General features: G+C 59.8%; 1 protein-coding gene across 1 annotated transcript in view; it reads right to left on the reverse strand.

Annotated features, from left to right (window-relative positions):
* The window catches only part of COL18A1 (collagen type XVIII alpha 1 chain), an 81,513-nt gene extending 67,948 nt beyond the window's left edge, over window positions 1–13,565 (reverse strand). Inside the window, exons 1-2 of the mRNA XM_049627711.1 lie at window positions 13,127–13,565; window positions 12,942–13,036 (exon numbers count right to left, since the gene is read on the reverse strand). Of these exons, the coding sequence (XP_049483668.1) occupies window positions 12,942–13,036; window positions 13,127–13,137 (106 nt within the window). The 5' untranslated portion in view covers window positions 13,138–13,565. The remainder of the gene's footprint in view (window positions 1–12,941; window positions 13,037–13,126) is intronic.
* Window positions 13,566–24,142: the final 10,577 nt, after the last annotated feature.

A 24,142-nucleotide genomic window follows, 5' to 3' on the forward strand; every position in this document is an offset into this window, starting at 1 on the left:
ACTCTGGCTTCTCATCCTGGGCACTTTCCAAATTTACAACCCACAAATCACTGCCACCTCTAAGGAACAAAGGGCTCTGGCGGACACAGACCATGGCTCCAAACCCCCAGCGCGCCGGAGCCGCCCCCAACCGCTTCAGGGCCGGAAGGTGGGTGGAGAGGGTGCGCGCACAGCAGAGTCCCACCTTGCCCCCGTCCCCGCCGAGACCCCCCCCCCCCCCCGGCTGCACACACGGGAGTGTGGCAGGTGCTTCACCCCACCGAGACCCCAGACAGATGGCTGTCAGACAGGGGATCCCTTGTTCAGTGGGGCCTCCCCCCCTCCTGCGCCCCTTCCACGGACCACACGGCCCCGCGACGCGACAGTCCTGCGGCTCAACCAGCACCGACTCAGCAGCCCTGCTTCCTGGCCCAGCCGCCATCAAGTCCTGGGGTCAGGTGCACAGATGGTGACTCCACCAGGGTCCTGGTCCACAGCTTGAACTCGGACTTAGGGTCCCTTTGCAAGGGGCACTAAGCACAAGGCACGTGACGTAAGCTTTCAGTGAGGACGGATCACAAGGGCTGCGAACGCTTCCCCGGACGAAGTCCAGTCCTGCCCAGAGCCTGTCTGTCCGTCCGTCTGTCCTCGAGCCGCTTGGAGGGGGTTGAGCCTCACACGCACAGGTACCGACTAACCCAGTACAGAGTAGGAACCAGTGTGGACACCGCCGGGGGCTGGTGGGGAGCCGCACAGGTCAGTCTCGCGGTGAGGGGCGGACCCGGTGAGAAGCAGGGACGGACCATCATCGAAGCCCCTCCAGCTCTTCCAGGAGAAAGGCAGGACCGTGCGCGTGGCCAGGCCGAAACCAGGCCACACGAGCAGGGCCCGCACGCGGCCACGCCCGGCTTCCAGCTGAGGCTCCCCGAGCCCCGGGGTCCCAGGAGCCGTGGCCCCTTCTCCCCGAGTCCTGTACCGCCGTCCCCTGGTGGCCAGCCTGAGGGGAGCTTGTCTTCTCCACACGGCCCTCCGTGCCATACCCCACCGCTGGCCCCAGAAGGTTCCGGAGAGCAGCAGGAGCGGACCCCGGGGAGTGCCATCCCGTCCAGCCCTAATCCTGTTGCTGGGATACTCACAGGGGTAGAAACGAAACCATGCAGGATTAGTGTCTAGGCAGCACGACCTTTCCCCTCCTTCCTAGATATAATTGGGACCCAAATCGCCGGGCGTCATGAGCTGAGACAGGAAAGAAAGGAGGGAGTTGTCGCGGCACCCTGCGGGGACACTCCTTTGGCACAAGGGCCATCCACCACCCGCCCCTGGGCACGGGGGAGCTGAGGCCCTCGCGTCATTAGCAATGGAAGAACCCAGAGGTCGAGCACCCGGCCGCCTCTCCCACTCGCAGGAAGTGGTCCCTGTGGGCCGGGCACGGGGACCCGCTCTGCCCCGTGAACGCACCCGGCAGTGCTCGGCGTCCACCCGGCCCCTGCCACGGTCTCCTGCCCCCGGGGGTCTCGGGGACCCTGTGCACTGAGGGCCTGGGGTGGCACGCGGCTGCCCCAGGACCGTGCCGTGTACATCCACCTCCATCTTTCTCCAGAAGCTGGTTCTTGGTTCTTTGCACCCACAGAAGCATCTCAACAGATGCTGTGGTCAGAACCACCAGGGCCCCCCAAACACGGGCCGGTGAGGGCTCTGGGAGGGGCCCCCCCCCCCTTGCATGACCCACACTACCAATGGCTCAGATCTGACATCTGTCAGCTAGGACAGAAACTCCTGTGCCCGGGCCACCAACAGCCGTGTGGGCAGTTGGCCCCAGCCTCACAGGCTCCACCCAGTGGCCCTGGGAAAGCCGGAGCCCCCCAAGACTTCAGGGGCGGCCACTGGTTCCTGACATGGTACAGGCCTCTAAGGGCTGGTCCCATCCCCCACTGCGTCACGGGGCCCCCGACCCCAGCCCGAGGCACCAGAGCTCTGTCCTCTGTCATGTTCCAGACTCGGTGACGGACCGCGTGTGCCCTAAACGCAGCTTGGACAGCCCAGGACAGGGCCCGCCCGTCTTCCGAGAGGAGAGGGGACGCTCGGGGACCCTGGTGGACTCGTCCATCCTTCACAGAAGACAAGAGAGAACGCATCTCCGTGGCAGACGGCAGACACCCAACCCGCCAGAGGGACGGTGGGAAATCCTCCCAAACCAGCGTCTGGGATCCCAACGGTCATCTGTCCAGCCGCTCATGGAGTTGATGGTGCCGAGCAGGCCCGACCTGGGCGCGGCCCGGGGGGTCCACAGTCTCGTAAAGGGCCGGACACCCGGCCCCCCGGGGCCTTGTCCCGTGAAGCCTCACGTCGGCCAGCTCTCGTCCGCACATCACACCGACCTTTTCATCGAGGAAAGCGGACGGACAGACCATGGCAGACGGCCCGCGCCCCTGGGCCCCTCCTTCATCTACGTAGCACACTGTGGATTTCCACTACGTGACGGGGTCACCAACACGAACGCCACGCTCGTGCACGCCCTGCCCGGCTCCCGGGAAACCTCCTGGGTGATGGAGGGGGCTCCCGGAGCAGAGCAGCACGGCCGGGGCCGGGGCTGTCTCGCGGTGGGGACGCGGGCAGGGCTGTGACAGAGGCCGCCACACATCCTCCACCTGCTCTCCTGCAGAGACTTCTCCTGGTGCCAGTCGGCACTTCCACAGAGCCCACGTGCGGCGCCCGCGGCCCAGCGTGACAGACAGGACACGGGCGGCTCCTGGGTGAGCCAGGAGTGAAGCCTTTGGGGGCAAGGCGGCAGACGCGACCCCTGAGAGAGGGCACGGAGCACGCGGGGCTGCGCGGACGGGGGCGGCAGGCCCGGTGGGACCCCGACTCCGCACGGACAGGCAGACACACGCAGCAGGGCGCCTGTACCCACAGGCCCAAGCAGGGAGGGCGGCCCCGTGACCCACAGGGCACGCAGCGGGGGCTCACCGCCACAGGACGGGCACAGCCCCGGCAGGAGGAAGACAGACGTGGGGTCCCGGGTGAATAGGAAAGGAGCTGAGTGCAGCAGGAGGGTCTCCCGAGGACCCCGCCCCCCAATGTCTGTGTCCCGCCTGGGTTCCAGAAGATTGGACTCGGGGAGCGAAGAAATCACAATCTGCTGGGTGCGGGCGGCCCCGCCGAGTTTCGGGGCTACTTGTGAGTGACCCCCGCACACACAGTCCTGAGCGCGACCAACCAGGAGAACAGAAGCTCCCTTTCATTCCAGAGCCCTTTCCGGAAGCACGGCAAGGAGGCAGGGTGTTCCTGCTGGAGTGAAGGAGACGTCACACGAGCCTCCACACCCCCGAAGTGAGAGCGCCCGAAAGGACCCGTAAGCCCTGCGGCGCGAATCAGTGCAACTTACGAGCAAAGGACTGCCGCCCGTCAGCCGAGGGGCCTGGGCAACACGGGGAAACTGAGGCGAGACACGGTTTTTCCGGGGCAGCTGCTGTGCATCTCCAGTCCACTGGGTGGGTGTGGGCTGCAGAGTTCAACAAGGGAGGGTCTGCTAACCAGTTAGGACCAAAAACCAATTTAACTAGTCCTTAGGCCGCTGAGCACAGGTCGGAAGCTGGGACCAGACGGCAGGGGAGGAATGTGGCCGCCAGTCCCCAGGGACCTCGGACTTGGGGCCTCAGGCTTCCCATTTTGTGAAGAAAGGCCGCCCTGGGAGGAACTCCACACCCTCCCCGCAGGTTGGGCCAGGAGGCCCCATCCTCTGGCCAGCGCGGGTTGCCCCCGACCTGAGGCCCCCCACTTCTGAGAGCCAGCGGGTACGGCAGTCCCCAGCCCCTCCCCACAGGATGCAGAGCCAGGCCTGGGGTGGGGGGGTGCTCTCCCTGCCTGGACGCCCCCCACATTTGCTCACCGTGTGAGCTCCCAGAGAAGGCCACCGGGCCAAAGAACAGGGGAACGTCGCCCAGTACTCACAAGCAAATGATGGGGTGACACGAGGGTGTGGCCGGCGTGGCCCTTTCCCTCAGCGAACCAGCCCGGCCAGCCCGCGCCTGCCCCCCACCAGGCCTCCGGGCGCTCTGGGTAACGAGGCAGCAGCGTCTGGATGGTCTGGGGCTCTGGGGCGGCAGGCAGGGGCTACCAGCCTGCTTGGCACACACCTGGACAGCCTTCTTTCAACAGCAGGGCTGGGGCGGGAGGGTCCTCAGGCCCCACGAGACCCGGCCCCCCTGCCCTCTGCCCCGAGTCCAGCCCTGGCTCTGCCCAGGGCACCTGGGAGTTGTGCTGGGGCCTGAGGCAGGAAGGACCGCCACCTTGGGCGTCTCTGTAGGGAGCCCGCGCCCAGGGGGCCCGAGGGGCAGGAAGCACATTCCGGCCCCCCCTCCCCCCGCACAGGTGGGGGACCAAGGCCTTGAACGTATCAGGGTCTTTTTTACAGATGAGAGGCCTTTGCAATGACCACAATCCCACCCCCTTCAGTGACCCAATGACGGGCTGTGCCGTGTCCTGTAGCTGTTGCGACAAAGCTGTGGTGACAGAACAGCACACGCATATCTTCTTAACAGTCAGAAGTCAGCACGACCGGGCTCCCTTCCGGAGGCTCCAGCAGAGTCCGCTTCCTGCCTTGTCCAGCCTCCAGAGGCACCCACGCCCCTCGGCTCGTGGCCCCTCGGCCGCCCGCGTGGCCAGTGGTGCCCAGTCCCTCCCCCGCCCCCTCCCTCCGACCGCCGCTCTGCCTCCACGGCCCTGTGTCCCGACTCTGCCCCCCACCACCCTGCCTCCCCTGTCCTCGTCAGGACACTAGGGTTACACATAGCCCCCGCCCCCCCAGAGCCACGTCCCCCGGTCGAGGGCCTTAACACACCCACACGGTCCTTCCCACTACGCACGGCAGCGTTCACACGTTCTGCGGACGGGACATGGGTGTCTCCGGAGACTGTCACTCGCTGGGCAACGTATGCCGTGGGAAGCAGAAGATAAATGAGTCTTAAATGTGGGGACGTTAGGTGTCCAGAATGCCATCTGTCCTCTCACGGGCGGGCGGGGCTGTTCCCTGGCCCGGGGTCGGGGCCGCGGGGAGGGGGGCCCAAGTCTGTTTAAAATGTCAGATTGCCCCATGATGACACGTAAGTCTGTGTTAGGATGGTGCTTTCTTCCATCCGGTTCCAAACCTCCAGCGGCATTCTTAATTATTTTCACAACGCAAGGCTATGAACGTGGAACATCGTGGACTCTGAGTCAGCCCTGGCCCTGGGGGTGGAGGCTCCTTTTAGCCAGAAAACAGGAAGATCCAGGCTGCAGCAAGCTGGGTCCCCCTGAGTACCGTGGGGAGACAAGACTGAAATGCCAGGGCCCAAGACGACCAGAGGTCACCGCCACCATTGTCTGCTACAGTGGGCGTGTCGTGACCCCACAGCATGACGACGATTAGCCTCGGACCCAGAGAAGGGACCCAAGCCACGGCCAGGACCTTGCAGCAGGGCAGGAGGGCCTGGGGCCCTGGGGGGCACCTGGACTCAGAGGGGTCCCTCCTCCTCCTAGAGGCCAAGAGGCTCGGGGGGCGGAAATGGTTCAGCACCAGGCACAGACTTGCTTGGGGTGGCGAGAAGCTGTTCCGATGAAACAATTATTTATGTTAGAAAAAGCCCCTCCCAGCTCCCAGCTGGCTCCAGGGGGCACCTGCCCGCCTCCAATCCCCCCTAGAGGATTTCCTAGGGGGCCTGCAGGTGTCCGAACGGGGGGCCTACAGGGCAGCCCTGGGGCGAAGGCAGCGGTGTGTGACTTCCAGTGTGTGACTTCCGAGGGGACTTCACCTTCCTGGGGACCCAGGGCAGGGGAGAGGCCCAAAGGTGAGCGCGGTGAGTGCAGGCCGAGATGACAAGACAGGAAGGGGCTGAACGTTCCCCTGCCCGCTCCCCAGACGGCACTCCATCAGGCTTGGTCCAGATTTACAAGCACAGACGGGCCCTGGTCCAGGAAGCTCACTGGCTCACAAGGAACAAGAGACTGTCTCAGCAGGAGGATTTTTTCAAAATACAGCAGCACAGTAACAAGATCCGACAAGCAGAGGCAGGTCAGCGGCCCTGAGCCCTCGGAGGGGACATGCGGGTGGGCGTGGCGGCCAGGGCGGGCACATTGGGAGGGCTGGGGGGGAGTGGGAGACTCTAATAGACTCGATCACTTCAGCAGACACGGCCCACCTTCTAGTAAGAAACGCAAGACCACATCCTGCTCTCGAGGCACACCAGTCCCTCCTTCCGGGCCCCTCCAGACCTCCGGGTGGAAGCCATCCCCACCGCGGTCCCCTGAGCCCAGCGAGGCGTTATCAGACACATCCCGGAAAGCTGACATGCGATGTGCGCTCAATGAAGGAATGTCCCACCAACCCCCACAGAGCCCCACTGTCCTCCCCACTGTCCCAGATCAGACCCAGAGGCACAGAGAGGGTGAGTAACCTGTCCAAGGTCACACAGCACTCAGGGTCAGTGCTGCAACGAACACCTGGGGCCTGGGCTCTCAACCATCGCCGTAAACGGGGTCCCGCCCACAGAGGCAAAGTGGACACCAGGCCCCCCACCCGCCAGCTGCAACAGTCCAGGATTGAGTGACTCTGTAATAGCTTTCTCCAAGGACTGGCTAGCCCCAAGTCCATGCCCACGAAGGCAGAGTAAAGACAGCACCGGCTCACATGAAGCACGTGGCCCTCCCACGTGCACTGGTTACGGCCTTGGACACCTTTACCCACAGAATCCTCACTACTTTTCCTATCCCTGCTGGACGGACGAGCCCGGTGTGGCCCCGAGCGGTGCCGTCCAACTAGAAGAACGGGCCATAAAAATTAGGGAAAAAATAACCCCGTGCCTCGAGAAACACCACGTCCCCAGTTAGGGCCGACCTCAAAGCAGGAAATGCGCCACGTGCTCCCATCTGCAGCAGACGGCGCGAGCAGACGGAAGCGACGAGGGGACCGGGCACCACAGAGCACGGACACCAGGGGCAACCGGCCCCTGGTTGGGCAGCCAGACCGCCCACCTCGCTAGCAACTGAAAACTCGCAGACTGGGACACTGACATGACTTCTTCCCGTTTGTCAAATTAGCAAGACTCTCAAAGTGACAGTGCATAGAGCCGGACAGCCGCTCATCTGGAGGGATGCTCCCCCCCCCCCCCCCCCCCCCGTCCCCAGGGGCCCACGCTCGGCCCCAACAGAGCCCTGCACTCAGCCCTGCACTCAGCCCCAACCACAGCCTTGCACTCAGCCCTGCACTCAGTCCTGCACTCAGCCCCAACCAGAACCCTCCACTCAGCCCCGCACTCAGCCCCAGCCACATCCCCGCACTCAGCCCCGCACTCAGCCCTGCACTCAGCCCCAGCGCGGGCCAGCTCTCGAGGTGACAACACAGAGCGCTAAACGAAGCTCTTTCCTGCCTCGGGATGGAGGTCCCAGCGGGGGAGGCACTTGGGAGCTAACCTCTGTGTCTTTCTCGGCAGGCAGGGTGCCTTGCATACAGAAGGTGCTCAAAAATGCACATGGGAGGGAGGAAGTCACTCGATGAATGGACAAGAGGCTAGGTGGCTGGGCTCACCCGGACGGACCCAGTAGAGTGACCAGCAAGGCCTTGGCACCCAGTGACTCCCAAGCCCTGGACCACCCAGAGGCAAGTAAGCTTTCCGAGGTCCCGCACTGATGCCAACCCCCCACCCTCAGCCCCCAGACCCCCGGCAGGGAAGCGGCCCACTGGGCCGGTTGGGTCTCTGCCACCCAGAGGGCCCGCCAAGGGATCTGGGAACTTTACTCCTCTCCCCACATGCCCCCTGCCTGCCCTTCCCAACAGCATAGGGTGGGGACCACACTCTCCACCAGGCACTGAATCCATGATTCCTTCCAAGGTGAGGTCCCTGGTTGGATAAATGGAAATGTGGAGAAAGGTCTCCCTTTGTCCTGGAGGTCTGGGGCGCCTGGGTCAGGTCCCTGCAGAGGTGTGGCCAGCCTCCCGCTCCCGAGCAGACGAACCCGCGGCTCACGTTCCCAGGACGGCGACACTTGCTTTGCACAGGTAGGCGCCAAGGGGCGAAGCCGCTGTTGAGCCGCGCCCTCCCCGCACCGCCTTCACGCCAGCCCAAGTCACCCTGAAAGAGAAGGACACCTCTCGCCGCACACGGGTCCTGTGGCTCAAACCCAGGCCCTGCCACCAGAGGAGCAACCAAGGTCCCATGCCACATCTCATCCCATCTCCTGGCCTGACGTGCCCCCCCACCCCCAGCCTCTGGCTCTGGCCCGACGTCCAATCCGAGGAAACGCCCTGAGAAGGTCAACCTGACCCCACAGGCAGTGCCGTGCCCCACCCCAAAGCCCCCTGGTCCTCCAGAAACCGGGCGTGGCCTAAAGCCTCATCACCACCTAGCTCAGTGCGGGGAGCCCCTGCCTTGCCCTGGTCACAGGGGATCAATCAGCCCAGAGTGACCCCACGTGCTGGCACGAAATCCCAAAACGACGTACGCGCCTGCGAACAGGTTCTCCTTTCAGGGGCTCTCGCGAAGCAGCCAGGGAGGCCGTGCTGGGGAGGCAGGCGGAGCGCAGGACCGGCCTGCAACCCCGCGTGTCATCTGACTCAGCACTTCTGTGATCAAAAGCTCCTTCCGACAGCCCCTCTGCCCGGGCCCAGAGCCCCCAGTCCGGATCATCACCCCTCGTCCAGCCACAGCTGAGCCTCTGCGCACCCCCCGCACACGCCGGGCAGTGTGGGGGGCAGGACGCAGAGGGCCCGGTGCAGCGCGAGGACGTGGTGTGCGGCCTAAAGACGGTTTATAACACGACCACGTGCACTCACGGCACTTGGAAAGAGCAGCTCTTCCTGCACAGGTGAGGGGAGGGACCCCAGGCGTGGAGCGGGGTGGGGCACGGGGGCCGAGGGCCTGGCGCGGGGCTAGTCCCAGGCCCTGAACCACCGGGAGGGGAGGCCACGGAGGCTCAGAGCACACTGGAGTCATTCGGAGCCATCGCCGCCAAAGTGAATCATCTCAGAAGCACACCAAACAGGCTTTTGAATTCCCCCCTGTCCCCCCCCCCCCCCCACAAGGACAGCATCGCGTTTCTGTGAGTTTTCCGTGTCAGGTCCTGTGACATCCACTGTATCGGCTGAGCCTGGAGCCTGGTTCCCTGGAGAGGGGTCCCCGTGTCAGGGCACCCGGTCTGGCTCTCCCTCACACAACGGTGACCCAGAGCCTCAGGGAGCCGACAGCAGGGCTAACATGGGTGACCGGAGCTGCCGATGGGCCTGTGCCGCGGGCAGCGGCCGGCCCACGGCAGGCAGAGCGGGGCTGGGGCCGCTTGTCAACCACAGCGGGCAGCTAGGCCGACCCACACCCTCACCTGATCCCTGAGAGCTGGCGGCCCCCCCCCCCATCCTGGACCCCACCCCTCGGTGGACCAGCCCTTCCCAGCGGGCCTCAGGCCACAAGAAAGGGGGAGGCTCACTGGACATCGCGCCACGAGATGGGTTTTGCCCCATTCCGCCCCTCACCAGCTGGAAGGCACCAGGGCGGCCTAGGGTCCCCAGTGCGTGTTCGTCACCAGGCCCCGCAGGGTCCCAGCGTGCCCTGACCTCCCCGCGTGGAGAACCTAATGGATCGCCTTCAGGGGGTGGGTGGACAGCACCTTCCCGAAGAGAAGCAGCTAGGCCAGCGCGGCCCCGCGTGGACGCTGAGCACAGGGGCGTCACCGAGACTCCTCCCTTGGGCGACACACGGCTGCAGCTGCCCCTCCCAGCCTGGCTGCCCTCTGTGGCCCTGGGGCTGTCCTGGGGGCAGCGTCAGCGCTCACCCCAGACACGGAGGGGCGGGACACCCCACCCAGGGCCCCTCCAGCTCCCCCAGTGGCCCAGAGAACCAAGCCTTTTCAACACTTCGGGAGGAACTAGAGCACTAGTGTGTGCACGCACGCGTGTGCGCACGCACGTGTGCGAGTGTGGGGTGTGTGTGCCTGCGTATATGCATGTGCGCGTGAGTGTATGTGTGCGCATGTGTTTGTGATACATGCACACGCGTCCGTGTGTGTATGCACATGTGTGCACACGCATTTGTGCATGCATGCACCCTGACGTGTAAGCACCTTCTCTAAGGTGAAGCGAGGGGGGCAGGGCTCTCGGGCGCCCTCACTCCGGGTGGGGTCAGTGTCACTCCTTCTAGGTTTTCTTGCACAGGACTTTCCCCTCTCCTCCTTCTTTTAAAGGAAAACAGGAGTACCCTGAAAAACGAGTTCTGCGGAAATTCAAGACTATCTTATGAAGTCCCGCACCTGAACCCTGAAGACTCCCCGGCAGATGAGAGGACCAGGCCCTAAATACAGGCTGCTCTGGGCAGAGCATTTCCCACCTGCTTGGGCCCAATGGTTACCGTGTGAGGTACTGTGCCCTCAGGATGATGGGACGCTCAAAGACCCTGGGGCCCACAGGGTGTCGGCCGTGTCTTCTTCAAACCCAGGCCCCTTGTAGGGCCACCGAGGGACCGTGAGCTTTGTGTGCGAGCCCAAGTGGTGGGACCCATGGGCTGAGGGCAGGGCGACGTCTGACAGAGCCAGATGCCAAGGCCAGAGACAACAGGCATGGATGGAGACCAGGGTCCTGGAGACCCTGCGAACGCCTGCCACACTCGGTCCTTGTCCACAGCCCCGACTCGTGACTCACAAACACTTCCGAACGTCCACAGCCATCCGGCCCATGTGAGTCCACAACCCCCCCCCCCGCCCCCCCCACCAGGAGAGCAGGCCTGCTGGCAGCACTGAGCTCCGGGGTCACAGATGGCTCGGCCCACAGTGCCACCAGGTTTCTAGTTACGGGGGGATGCACAAACCATTTAACAGCATCAGAATCACGACCAACCCTTAGACAAAACAGCGGCAGGCTCTCCTCTGGGAGGGAGGGGTCAGGTGCAGCAGAGACGTGGAAAAATGCATCATTTTTGGTCAGAAAAAAATGTGCGAATCAGCAAACCGGGCCTCAACCTTTAATTCCCAAGGATGATTTTAAAGGGTTTCTAGAAGAAATCGAGCCTCTGCTAAATTAGGATTTCACACACATTAGCTCTTCTCCAGTAACACCCAGAGGGGGCGATTATTATCCCATTTCAAGAGGACTTAGTCCCAGCCGGGAGGAACCCGCGTTCCCGCTGAGCCGGCTTCCTGCTTTAACCTCCAGAGTGAGAAAAGGCTGAGCTCCATCAGCGGTCTTCCTTCCTCCCCAGAGGATCTGAGACTGTGGCGACCTCACTGCAGCCACAGTAGCGGGCAGAAGGCTAAGCAGGTTCCCCACCGTCACTACCCTCAGAACCCCCAAGTCCACCTTACACCCCACCCTTAGCGCTCAAGATCGCAGCTCCCCAAAGCTTACTGACATAACATTATATTGTTTCCACTCTACAGCCAACAGCCAGCAACCTGGATTTCCTTCCCTTGATTACAAAGTTTCATCAACTGGGGGCTGGGAACTCCAGGGTCAGATTATAGAAGAGGCGCCAGGCTTACAAATTCCAGCACTTGCGGCCCTGGTCTGGTCCCTGTGCGCACACGGTGCAGCCCAGGGGACGGCCCCTGAAGCCAGGAGGATGGTTGGTAAGAACCGGGGACGGGAAGGGGTGTGGAGACAAACTTGTCCCCTAAAAGGATAGGGAGTTAACCCAGAGTTAACCCAGCTGGGGAACAAACAGGTGCTCCCTGCGGAGCTAGTCATGAGCGGTTACTTTTTAAAAAAGGTCTCTGCTGCTGTGTAACCTGGTGACTCCACCAACTGGAAACAATGAAACAAACTATTATCTTCCTCTCTCTCCAGGCCCGACCCTCCTTCCTGGCCAGCTGCGGCCAGCAGGTGTGTTGCTGCCCCGTGATCGCAGTCAACATTCTCCCCCTTTCCTTCTGACCTGGAGAAGAGGGCGGCACGCGCGGCATTCCACTTCCACCTGTGACAAAACGCCGGGCTCTCTCAGGGTGGGGGGCTCCCCCCTTCCTCCCGCGCCACCTCCTCCCGGCCTTTGTTGGGCCAGTTGGGAAGACGACCTGGCCGACCGCGTGGCAGGGGCCGGGGTCCCGGAGCTGGCGTCACAGGCGGTCTGAGGGCGGCTGGAACAGCGTCCCCGCGCACGGGCTGCGGCCCACGCGGGAAAAGCCGCGGGTGCCGGCCAAGCCCTGGGCTTCTGAGCATTGTTCCCGGCCGCGGCCGGCGCTCGCGCCCGGCCGCATCAAAGGGGACCGCGCGCAACCCGACACCCTGGCGGGCGCGGGGACAGAGGCCTGGCGGCCCCGGCGGCGCACAAAGGCTGGCCCTGGGAAATCCGGGCAGTTTCGCCTCAACAGGTTGGAAACCGACGACGGCGGCGCTCGGCTCTGCAGCGCCTGCCCCAGAGACCTGCCGGAGCCCGCGCGGTCACTCCCAGGCCCGGGGGCGCGACCCACTGCGGCCGTGCTGGCGCCGGGAGGGACGAGCCTGGTGACGGTGACACAGGCCCGGCGGGCCGGCGGCTGCTGACCTGCGTCTCCGGAGCCCGTGCGCGTGGACCGGCCGCCACCGCGACCACGGCCCGGGCCCCTCGTTGGCCCTCGGCCGGCAGCGCGGTCCGCCAAGCGCGCCAACCTCCCGGCGGAGTCGCCAAGTTTGATCAGGATGCCAGGGACTCGGGGGCCGGACGGTCCGCACTGCCCTCGGCCCAGCCCGGTCTCGGCCCCGCGGCGCGCCGCCCAGGAATGAATGGCCGACGCAGGACACTCGGGACACACGGCCTCGGCCTGACCCCGTTCCCCTCCGCTCGCCCCCCGCCCGCCACCTGCGCGCGTGGGAGGAGCCGGGCGGCCTCCCGGGAACCAAGCCGAGATGCGCTGGGGGTGAGGCCGCCGCCGCCTGGACCGGCCGGAGACTCGCACGAAGCGCGGCTGGCGGGGGACCGGTCCGGGGAACCAACCTTCGCGTCCCCCCTCCCCCCGCTGCCCCCGGGTCTTACCTGGGTCCGCGGAGGCCGCACGGACCCCGAGCAGCAGGACCAGGGGGGCGAGCACGTCCAGGAGGCTCCGCGGCCGCGGCCGCAGCCAGGGCCACCTGCGGGCGACAGGCCACAGGTCACAGGTTAGGGCGCCGCGCGCGTCCACCGCCCGCCCGTGCGCCCCGCTGCCCCTGCGCGCCCCGCACCTCGGCGCCATGCTCGGCCGGCCGGACCGTCAGCGCCGCGGATGCTGCGGGCTCCGCAGCGGTGCGCCCTCGGCCAGCCGCGCTCCGGCCGCAGGGGACGGACAGGGGCGGGGCGGGGCGGGGCGGTGGGCCGGGGGCGCCGGGACGGGCAGCGGCGGGGCGGGGCGCGGGGGACCGGCTAGGACGAGGCGGGGACCTAGTGGGGCGGAGCCATGGGCGGCTGGGGGCGGCGTGACGGGCAGGGGAGGAGCGGGGACCCGGCGGGGCGGGGCCGGGGGCGCGGGGACCCGCAGGGGAGGAGCCGGGACCCGGCGGGGTGCGGGGTCGCGGGGCGCCGGGTCGGACCCGGGTGCTGGGCTGGCGGCGGTTAGGCGGGGACAAACACGGCGCGGAGTGGGATGCGGGCCCGGAACCGAGTGACCCGCCGCTGCCCCGAGTCCTGGCTGCTTCTCCCCGCTCCCGCCCCCGGTCCCCAGTGCTCGAGGCCCGCCCGCGCCCCCGTTCCGAAGGAAGCCGCCTCCCGCCGCTGCCCGCGGCTGCACGTGGGGTCCCGGCTCCAAACGAGGCAAGGTCACGGGACACGCAGCGTGTCAACAGGCGTTTATGCGGGGAGGCGGGCGATTTGAACAAAGACGTTTATTGCCACGGAAGGCGAATGGAGGCGGAGGAAGCTGAACTCCTGTCCGGGCCTCGTGGGCGCAGTGGCCGCGTCGTGGTGGCCCCCCCAGCCTGGCTGCCTCCAGGGGCGCGGGCCCAGGACAGTAGCACTCTCCTCCAGGCTCCACTGCCCGCCTCCTGCGGTGTCTCTCTCACCCACAGAGCCCTCTGTGTCCCCCCACTCCTGTGGGTTTCTGCCCCCGGGAACAGGCCTAGAGCACCCCTTTCCTTGCTGGGGTCCAGCTGCCCCTCTCCAGAGCCTTCCCCGGCTCCCTCTCCGAATTATGTCCCCTCCCCTTGCCCCTTCCTCTGGCCAGACCTTCAGAACCCGCCCCCCCCCCCCCCCCGCAGTCCTGCTGTTCCTCCTTCCAGCAGCTGTGCTTATGGGGTCCTGCCCTTGGAGGCACCCTAGAGACCCCCTCCGTGCAACCGGAGAGCCCTTTATATCGACTTCCAAAGTAAACGCGCCTTTCCCTGGACCTGGGGCTCTCCCAGTTTGCAGAGAACAGAGCCCAGAGCCATTGCCCCTGGCTTAGTGACTTCTAGCTAAAAGTTCTGGGTCCACCCTCCTCCATCACTACTGGGCCCCTCTCTGGGTTGGGTGGAAAGGGCACAGTGGTCCATGGCAAGGGGAGAAATCAGTGGGAGGCTTGGGACCCACTCTTTTCAAAATGAAGAACAGAGTGGAGAAGAAATGATTAGTGCGTCCTGTTTTGTGAAAGTTTGTTTCACGTGCCTGCAGAGGGACGGGTGGGGTCCACGCAGGGGGTGTGTCTGCATCTGATGGCTGTTGGTGCAGCGGGGTGGGCGAGTCTGTGCATGTGCACTCGTGTGTGTGGTGTGTTTGCGTGTGCGGTAGGCATGAGCATCCTGGGTCCCGATGCATCCCTCCTGTGGCTCATGGCCCATCAGCCCTGTGTGTCTATCCATCCATCCTTCTGTCTGCGGGCCCAGAGCCTTGCCCCGGGTGGGGTCTGAAGTGCAGGCTCTCATCTCTTCCTTGTCACCTGTCTTGCAGGCCCGTCCTGCTTCCACCCAATCTTGTCCATCCTTGTATCTTCCGTTCAGATGGCCAGCCTCTGCTTGTGTGACTGATGCTGGCCCTGGGGCCTGTCTGTGGCTCCAGGAGGTGGTGGCTGGGACAGCGGGGCCTGTGCTGGGTCCCTGCCCTGCACCAGTGGCTCGGGGCTCACTTCCCCTCTCCTCTTCTCTCTTCCAGGGCTCACCTCCCCTCCTCCCCTCTCCTCTCCTTCCTCCCCTCCCCTCCTCCCCTCCCCTCCTCCCTCCCCTCCTCCCCTCCCCTCCTCCCTCCCCTCCCCTCCTCCCTCCCCTCCTCCCCTCTCCTCTCCTTCCTCCCCTCTCCTCTCCTTCCTCCCCTCCCCTCTCCTTCCTCCCCTCCCTTCCTCCCCTCCCCTCCTCCCCTCCCCTCTCCTTCCTCCCCTCCCCTCCTCTCCTCCCCTCTCCTCTTCCCTCCACCCCTTGCTTGCCCCTCCCCTCCCTTTCCTCTTCCCTCCCCCCTTTCCCTTCCCCTCCTTCTCCTCTCCTCTCCTCCCCTCCCCTCTCCTCTCCTCCCCTCCTCTCCCCTCCTTCCCTCTCCTCTTCCCTCCCCCTCCCTTCCCCTCTCCTCTCCTTTCCTCTCCTCTCCTCCTCCAGGATTCACCTCCTCCAGTTGGAACCCCCGAGGCAGAGAGGCAGAGACGAGCCCACCTTTGCAGGCTTTGAGGGGGCAAGGCCAGCCTCAAAGGGCATTCTGTGCAATGAAAGTGCTATTAACAGCAAAAAAGTACAAAAATAGGCTTTCTCCTCTGAAGCACTCATGATGGCTCAACTCATAGCTGTAAAAACACACTCGGCATCCTTTTCCCCCAGTTACTACGTTACCACAGGGTCATTGCTCTGCCGGTCCCATGGCATTCACATCTTTTTCCTATTAGAGACTTTTCCCTTTACGTGCAAGGGATATTCACACGTGATCGATGTAGAAAAGACGGAAAATAGAAACATGCACAGGGGAGAGTAAGACCCCAGACCCGGTTCAGCTAACCCTGTGCTGAGGGTCTTTCCTCCTTGTCCACAAAGACCCCCATCGGGTAGGACCAGTGCCCAGCCCCCGGGTGGGCCAACAGAAGTCAGCTCACCCCAAAGGATTGCCGGGTGCTGGGGTGCGGGTCTTCCGGGCAGCGGGGGAGGCCTGAGGGCGGCGGGGGCTCCGGGCGGGCGGGCTGAGGAGAGGCGGAGGGGCCCAAGACATGGGGCCTCCAGAGTGGAGGCCCTGGAGAGAGGGCCCGTGTGTGCACGGTCCTTGGACACATGTGGCAGGTTTGTGGGCGGTGTGGGTGGCAGCTGTGGACTTTAGAGAAAGAACACGGGGAGCGGGCTGAAGCCCAGGCTTGGCCGCTTTCTCTCTTTGTGTTATTTTGTGTCTCGTCCCACTGTGGCGGCCTTCACGGTTTTAGTCCACAGGGACAGGTGACGGAAATGACAGAGAAGTACCGTGCTCGTCCCCAGCCCGGCCCACGAAAGGCAGAGTGAGGGTCGAGCAGTTTCCAGCAGAGTGCTGGCCCTCATGCTCCGTTGACGGTCCCATCCACGGCTGAAAACAGGCTGGGGTTGTTTTTGTTTGTAGGCTGGTTTTGTTTTGAACTGACACACAGTGTTGGAAAACCGAAGGGGATTCTCTCAAGTCCAGGGCCTGCACCGTGGGGTGTCTTCCTGCTAGGCAGGCCGTCGGGGTGGGGACCCGGGTGTGCTGCGCAGGGAGAGAGACCCGGACAGGCAGAGAGGGGCCACGGGCCAGGTGAGCCGAGTGAGGCCAGGGACGTGGAATAAACAGGACATGTGACCCCGACCAGGCCGTCCCTTCTCGTGTGCTGGGAAAGTAACTTCTCAGCAGGAAAGGAAGAAGCTGTGTGTTGGCAGAACAGGCTGTGGGAAGCACATAGCGTGTCTGGGGCGGGGCCCCGCCCCACAGTCCCCTGGCCCTGGTCGCAGGGTCCCCCCCCCCCCCCCCCCGCCCCCCCCCCCCCCCCCCCCCCCCTCGCGGCAGTGTCCGCAGTGCAGCCCAACCACAGGCGTTCTGGCTGGGCCCACGACCAGCAGGGGCCCCACGCTCCGGCCTCCGTGGACTCCAAGTGACCGCTCCCGGGGACCTCCGGTGGGTGCTCGGGAATCGCCTGCCAAGTGGCAGACCAGGGGTGCCAACTGCCTTTGGCGCCTGCGGGTCCCCGGCCGCCCGCTCGGCCTCGCCCAGGGAGGGCGGCTCTGAGGGACTCGAGCCCCTGGCCCGCTGACCCCGGGCAGCCGGGCGATGCGGCCCGTGGTCCATGGGGAGACTCCTCCTGGCAGAATTTGGGAACAGCCAGGGAAGGGGGAGACATCCGCCAAAGGGAATGTCGCGCTCCCTGCGGAAATCCAACGAAACAAGAAGCAAAAGCGCCTCACACCCAGGCGGCCAGCTGCTGTGGCGCCAAGCGGGCGTGTGAGGAAGGTGAGGAGCCCCGCTTCCGGTGGAGCCCCGCTTCCGGTCGTGACCTCCGAGAGGCGGAATCGCGGCAGAGCTCCGGGCCCTTCTCCGCTCTCTTCCACTTCGCCAGAGCTTCAGACGGTAAACATTTACGTGAATTTTCGCGTGGGCCATTTCCTCGTTTCAGTGCCGCAAGGAAATGTCTCAGCCCACGTTGAGTCAGCGGAGGGAAGGGGAGGGGTCCCCGAACTCTCAAGTGCATCATCTAACGACCTGGCGCACTCTCGTTCCCGCACCGCCCTCTCCCCGTAGAGGCTGCGCTGGGCTGCGCCAGCCAGAAGGGAAACACACACCGCCCTTGTATGTTGCAGGTGCTGCAGACACACGCGGCCGGAAGGAAGGGGTCCAGGTGATCCCCGTTTCCTGCCAGCCTGGCAGCCTTCCACCAAAAACAGCTCGGCCCCAGCCCCTTTCATTCCCGGCTCCGGCCGGGCAACTTCAGAGGACTCCTGCTTATCCCCCGAGATAAGCCGGGAGGACTGCTCAGAGCAAAACCATCCCAGCTATGCATACGCCACCCCCCTCCCCCCCGCGGGCCCCCACACCTCCAGACCCCTCCGGATCCCTGCTAACACACATCCAACCCCTACTCCAGCCCCACCGACGCTGGGCTGTGGCCTCGACCTCCCTCCCTCCCCATCTGCAGTGCTTTGAGCTCAGATCCATCCACACCAGCACCCCCAGTCCATCTTTCTGCAGAGCCCGCATCGCTCCCCAGCAATCTCGTTCCTTCATTCCCTCACTCTTTCAGTTCTTTCTCATGACCTTCCCAGGCCCCACGGGTAGAATTCAGGCCCCCACAGGGCAGCTCCTCTGCTTCCTGACCAGAAGGAATGGGGGAGGGAGTGGAGGCAAAGATGTGAAAGCTGAGTCCGGCTGGCGCTCCAAGGTGCTCCCCACGAGGAGCACGGCGCCCAGTGGAAAGTGTCCACACCTACCACAACCTCGGACTTCCGGTACCCATCACCTTATATTCAAGGCCTCCGTGCAGCCTTCCGCTCACTGTCTCCCCCAACATGTGAGCCCCTTCAAGACATAAAGCTAACATATGCTTCTAACTCATTATAAAAGTCCCCAAATGCTACTAGTAAAGCTCAGGTCCCGCCTGACCTGCCTTTACATTGCCATCTCCTGACAAGATAGCCCCCCACATGACCCTTCTGCTGGTTATTTTAAAATGAATTTTATAGATATGTGTTACTCTAGAAATGTAGAAAGTTGTTTTGTGGAAATTTTAGAACATACATGAGATAATACTCATGGTTCTAAAATTTGCTTGTTTAAAAAATTTTTTTTAATGCTTATTCATTTTTGAGAGAGAGAGAGAGAGAGCGAGCACGCACACGCAGGGGAGAGGCAGAGAGAGAGGGAGACACAGAATCTGAAACAGTCTCCAGGCTCTGAGCCATCAGCACAGAGCCTGACGCGGGGCTCGAACTCACGAACCTTGAGATCATGAGATCATGACTCGAGCCGAAGTCGGACGTTTAACAGACTGAGCCACCGAGGCGCCCCTAAAACTTGCTTTATTAGCACAACATACGTTGTAGCGTTTTCGCGTCAGTGGATACACATATATTTAAAAGACTGCACACATGTTCCATGGCACGGAAGTAGCATACTCAGCAATCCCACCACTAGCGAGACTTAGGTGGTTTTGAATTCCGTGCTTTAAATACTATACTGCTTTGAAAAGATACGGAAACCGTGAAAAAGAACAAAACGGAAGAGACAAACGTGGAAACCACAGAAAAAGTGAAGAATGGTTTTGATAGGCTCACCGGTGAGCTCAACTTAGCCAAGGAGAGTCAGGAATCTGAAAACAGCTTTATGGAAACCTCCGCATTGAGACACAAAGAGAAGACAGAATGGTACGGAGGACAGAGCTGTACATCCGGGAGCTGGGGGAGCAGAAAACTGAAGAAAAAAGGCTGAGACTTTTCCAAAATTAATGACAGACACCAAACCATAGATCAGAGCTCAGAGAATGTGCATCAAGATAAATGCTCGGGGCGCCTGGGTGGCGCAGTCGGTTAAGCGTCCGACTTCAGCCAGGTCACGATCTCGTGGTCCGTGAGTTCGAGCCCGGCGTCAGGCTCTGGGCTGATGGCTCGGAGCCTGGAGCCTGTTTCCGATTCTGTGTCTCCCTCTCTCTCTGCTCCTCCCACGTTAAAAATCCAAAAAAAAAAAAAAGTAAAACAAAAAAACAAAACAAAAACTCCATATGCATGACATATTCAAGCTGCTGGGGAAAAGACATAGAAAAAACATCTCTAAGGCAACCAGACTACCAACATAGAAACATTAGGTGCAGAAAAAAAAAAGATAAGAATTATGACACAAACCTCTTTAGAAACCGTGTAGGCTGGATGAAAATGAAATGATATCCGTGTAGCCTTCGAAGAAAAAAGAAGTGTTAGTTCAATATTGTATACCAGAGGAAATATATGTTAAAAATTAAGAATAAGACAAAGCAAAACTATGGGAATTTATTGCTGGCAATAAATGTAATCTGCAAGAAATAACTGACGTCCATCTATTGGAAAAAATGGTATCAGACCCCTAACTGGGTCTTCACGATGGAAAGACGAGTGCCAGTGGAAGGAAGGAAGACAAGATAAACTCTTTTCTCCCCTTATTTTTAATTGCCACAAATGAGAGCTGCTATCTACAGGAAATAGTGTCATGTTGGTGGTATACATAGAAGTGAAATGTATGAAAACATCAGGAAGGATGAGAGGAAGGGGAGAATATTGTTGTAAGTTTCTTAACTACATATGGTCTAAGACTATATGAAGGTAAACTCTGAGTAATTTAAGATTTATATTATCAACTTTAGGGCAGACGCTAAAACTTTTTAAAAGAAGCATTAAGTAATAATTCAAGAAGACATAAGAAATGATTACAAAAATGCTCAATTAACCAAGAGAAGACAGAAAAAGTAAAAAAGAAACAAAAACAGATGAAACAAATAGAAGGCATCTAACAAAATTACAACTTTAGGCCAACCTTATCACTAATCACATTAAATGTGAATGGTCTAAACATACCAGTTAAAAGATAGAGATGGTCAGATTGGATTTAAAAAAAAAAAGCAACACCCCAATATATTATGTCTTATAAGAAATCCACATTAAACGTAAAACATGTATAGATTTAAAACGTAAAGATGAAAAGAGACCACTTGCGCACCAGCCAAAAGAAAACCAGAGTAGCTATCTGAACAGCAGACTTTTGAGGAAGAAATATTATCACACATAAAGAAGGACATTACATAATGATGGCATTAATTCTCCAAGAGGACACAGCATTCATAAAGGAGGATGTACCTAAACAGCTTCAAAACATATGCAGCAGAAACTGACTAGATAGAAAGGAGAAATAAATCCCAAGTCATAGGTGAACATGTCAGTGCCCTACTCTTAGTCATTGTTAAAACAAGTAGACCACAAAATAAATAAGGGAGTGAAAGAATGAATGCCGTCAGCTAACTGGACCTCATTGACATGTATAGAACATTCCACCCACCAACCCTTCTTGAGAATAAAAATATACTCTTCTCGGGTATACATTGACATCACCAAGATATCCTTTATTCCGGGCCACAAAATATGCCTCAGCAAACTTAGAAGAATATAAATTATACAAAATGTGCTTTCGGGTCATGACAGACGAGTGATCAAAAAGATATCTGTAAAGTCCTAAAGTATTTGGAAATTTAAAACAACAAAATTCCAGGGGCACCCGGGTGGCTCAGTCGGTTGAGCGTCTGACTTCGGCTCGGGTCACGATCTCACAGTTCGTGAGTTTGAGTCCCGCGTCCGGCTCTGTGCTGACAGCTTGGAGCCTGGAGCCTGCTTTGCATTCTGTGTCTCCCTTGCTCTCTGCTTCTCCCCTGCTCACACTCTGTCTCTCAAAACTAAATGCAGATTAAAAAGATTAAAAAAAAATAACAAAACAACAAAATTCCAGATAAGCCATATGTCAAAAAAACATCTCAGGGAAATACAAGAACATTTCAAATTAATTGAAAATGAAAATACAACAGATCAAAATTTGTGGGAACAAGCTGAGACAGTGCTTTAGTGGGAAATTTATAACACTAAATACCCGTATATGAAAAGAAGAAAAATTTCAAAGAAATGACCTCACCTTCCATGTTACAAAACCGGAAGGAAGAAAAAAAAAAAAAGATTCAATTAAGCACAAAGGAAGTAGAAGAAAGGGAATAAAACAGATCAGGACAGAAACCAATGAAATAAGAAGTACGGAAATAATTAAATATTGAGATAACAAAAGCTATTTGGTTTTCTTTTTTTTGCTTATTCTGTTTTTTTGAATAAAGAATCTGATGTTTTATTTGTGTTTTAAATGTTTATTTTGAGAGAAGGAGAGGGAGGGGCAGGGAGAGGAGAGAGAGAACCCCAAGCAGTCTCTGCTCTGTCAGCACAGAACCTAACGCGCGGCCCCAACTCTCAAACCCAAACCGTGAGGTCACGACCTGAGCTGAAATCAAGAGCTGGGCACTCAACCGGCCTAGCCCCCCCCAGGCGCCCCATTTCTTCTGTGTTTACAAACTCTGGCCGGACTGAGCGTGAAGAAAATAGCGCTGAGATGGCTTGCTAGCACCAAGGACAAAAGCACACGCTTCATCACAGATCCTGCAGCTTTTCAAAAGATAAGAAAGGAATATTACAAACAATGTTACTCCATGCTTCTATGTCCTCTGGCTTAAACAAAATACACGAACTCCTTGAAAGACACAGATTGTCCTCACTGATACAAAAAGAAAATTTTGAAATCCCTGTGGCTCCGTATCTGCTGAAGAGCCCACAGGGACCAACAAGTCCAGGTGTGCTGTGCCAGCCAGGGTTGTTTCTCTCATCAGCCTCCTTCCCAGGCCATAGTCCACCTTCATCAGACTTCTGGAGGAGCCTACTGAGAAAGCAAACCAGTATCGACCCCGTCCATACAGGTGATAAGGGATTGTGCTGATCCTTTACTCACCGCCAGACTTGGCTGATAGAACAAGACAGACAATACTGGGGCATCTGGGTGGCTCAGTCGGTTGAGCATCCGACTTCGGCTCAGGTCATGATCTCGCAGCTCCTGAGTTCGAGCCCCACATCGGGCTCTGTGCCGACAGCTCAGAGCCCGGAGCCTGCTTCGGATTCTGTGTCTCCTTCTCTCTCTGCCCCTCCCCTGCTCATGCTCTGTCTCTCTCTGTCTCTCAAAAATGAATAAATGTTTAAAAAAATTAAAAAAAAAAGTTACTCTCGTCTGTCTAAAATTAATTGTGAAATATTATGGATTCTTTTTAAAAATCAGCAAAAAGAAAATGATAAAAATTTGCTAAGAATAAACATTTAATTATTCTCGAGATCCTAGACAACGTGACAGGGCAAGGAAAGAAATGAAGAAGAGCTATTGGAATTGAATATTTTCAGATGACAGCATTGTCCATTTAGGAATTCAAGAGGATCAGTCAGAACACTGCGGCGACATCAGAATAAAGAACAGTTGAGGACGGTGGTCAGAGGCAAGTGGAAAAAATAGTTTTCTTATAAGTCAACAATAATAAATTTGAATATGATGGGAAAGGGTCTCACAACAGGGACAACACATGAAATGCCTAGCAGTGACCCCAGTAAGACATGCATACAACTTGACGAAATGACAAGCGACTAGCAGGGGACTGGAAAGGAGACCTCCGTGTGAGGCCCCTCCCGTTCTGAGAAGAGTGGAGCCTAATGGTCAAGAGAAGACCTTCCAATGTCAGAGACAGGACTAAGCACCACGTGGGTGCCCAGGTCGGTCAGCTCAAGAACGGGTCCTGTGATCGCCTCCCCTCCTGATCCTGGATCACGGTCCCCATAAAGTGTTTGCAGTTTGTCTCTGCATTTCGGGCCCCGTTTCAGGGGAACCGGCTAGGACAGCCGACAAATTCACGGCGAAGGGTTCACACCAAGGCCAGTAGAGCGGACAAGCGAGAGCACAGGCATTTAGCCAGACGGCCCACACCCACTTTCCGAGGGGGACCTTGGCAAACCTCATCTGTGAAATGGTGGCGACAACACCATTTGCCTCCTGTGCCAGGTGAGGACCCAGTCGCCAAGTTCAACATCACCGGATGTGGAGGCTGAGGCAGGAGAGGGAGTGTAGGGGGTATTTTGTTCTACGTCAGAGACGGGGCTCGCGGAGGGGAGGCGTTTCCCTCAAGGTCCCCTGGCTGGCGGGGCAGGGAGGGGACTCGAGTAAAGGGTCTCAGAATCCAACACTCATCCCCCCAACCCCTGTCCCAACGTGAACTCGGTTCTTTTTCCAGAGTGCCATCTTCTTGGCTCTCCTTGTCTTGGGGAGCGGTGCCCCAACCTGGCCAGTTGTGTGGGGCCTTCTGCGTCACCCTTCTCTGTCCCCTGCATCCCACCCAGCTCTATCGATCCCGTGTCCCGACCGCAACCGTATCTCAGTCTCCACCGCTACCACTCTAGTCTGAGCGAGGGTGGTCACAAAGCCGCTCTCTGCCCCCTCCTCTGTTCCAGTTTGTCCTCCACCCTGAAGAGAAGGGACGACTTCACGGCTGCTGGAGAGCCAGTGGCGGCTGTGTCACTCTTACAGCGTGGTGCAGTGGCCCGAGACCACGCCCCGCCTCCCTCCAGTTGCACCTTGAGCCTCCCCTCGTCTGTCTCCTCCTGCCCTCCTCTCCTTTGCTCGCGCTGTTCCCTGGGCTGGGATGCCTGCCCTCTCCTCACCATGAGATTACCGTGCGGGGTCCTCAGGCCCACGAGCCCCTCTTGCTCACTCGTGGCACCGTGTTCCACCCTGACTCGGATGCG

Source organism: Panthera uncia, chromosome C2 (genome assembly GCF_023721935.1).
Source record: "Panthera uncia isolate 11264 chromosome C2, Puncia_PCG_1.0, whole genome shotgun sequence".
Lineage (NCBI taxonomy): Eukaryota > Metazoa > Chordata > Mammalia > Carnivora > Felidae > Panthera > Panthera uncia.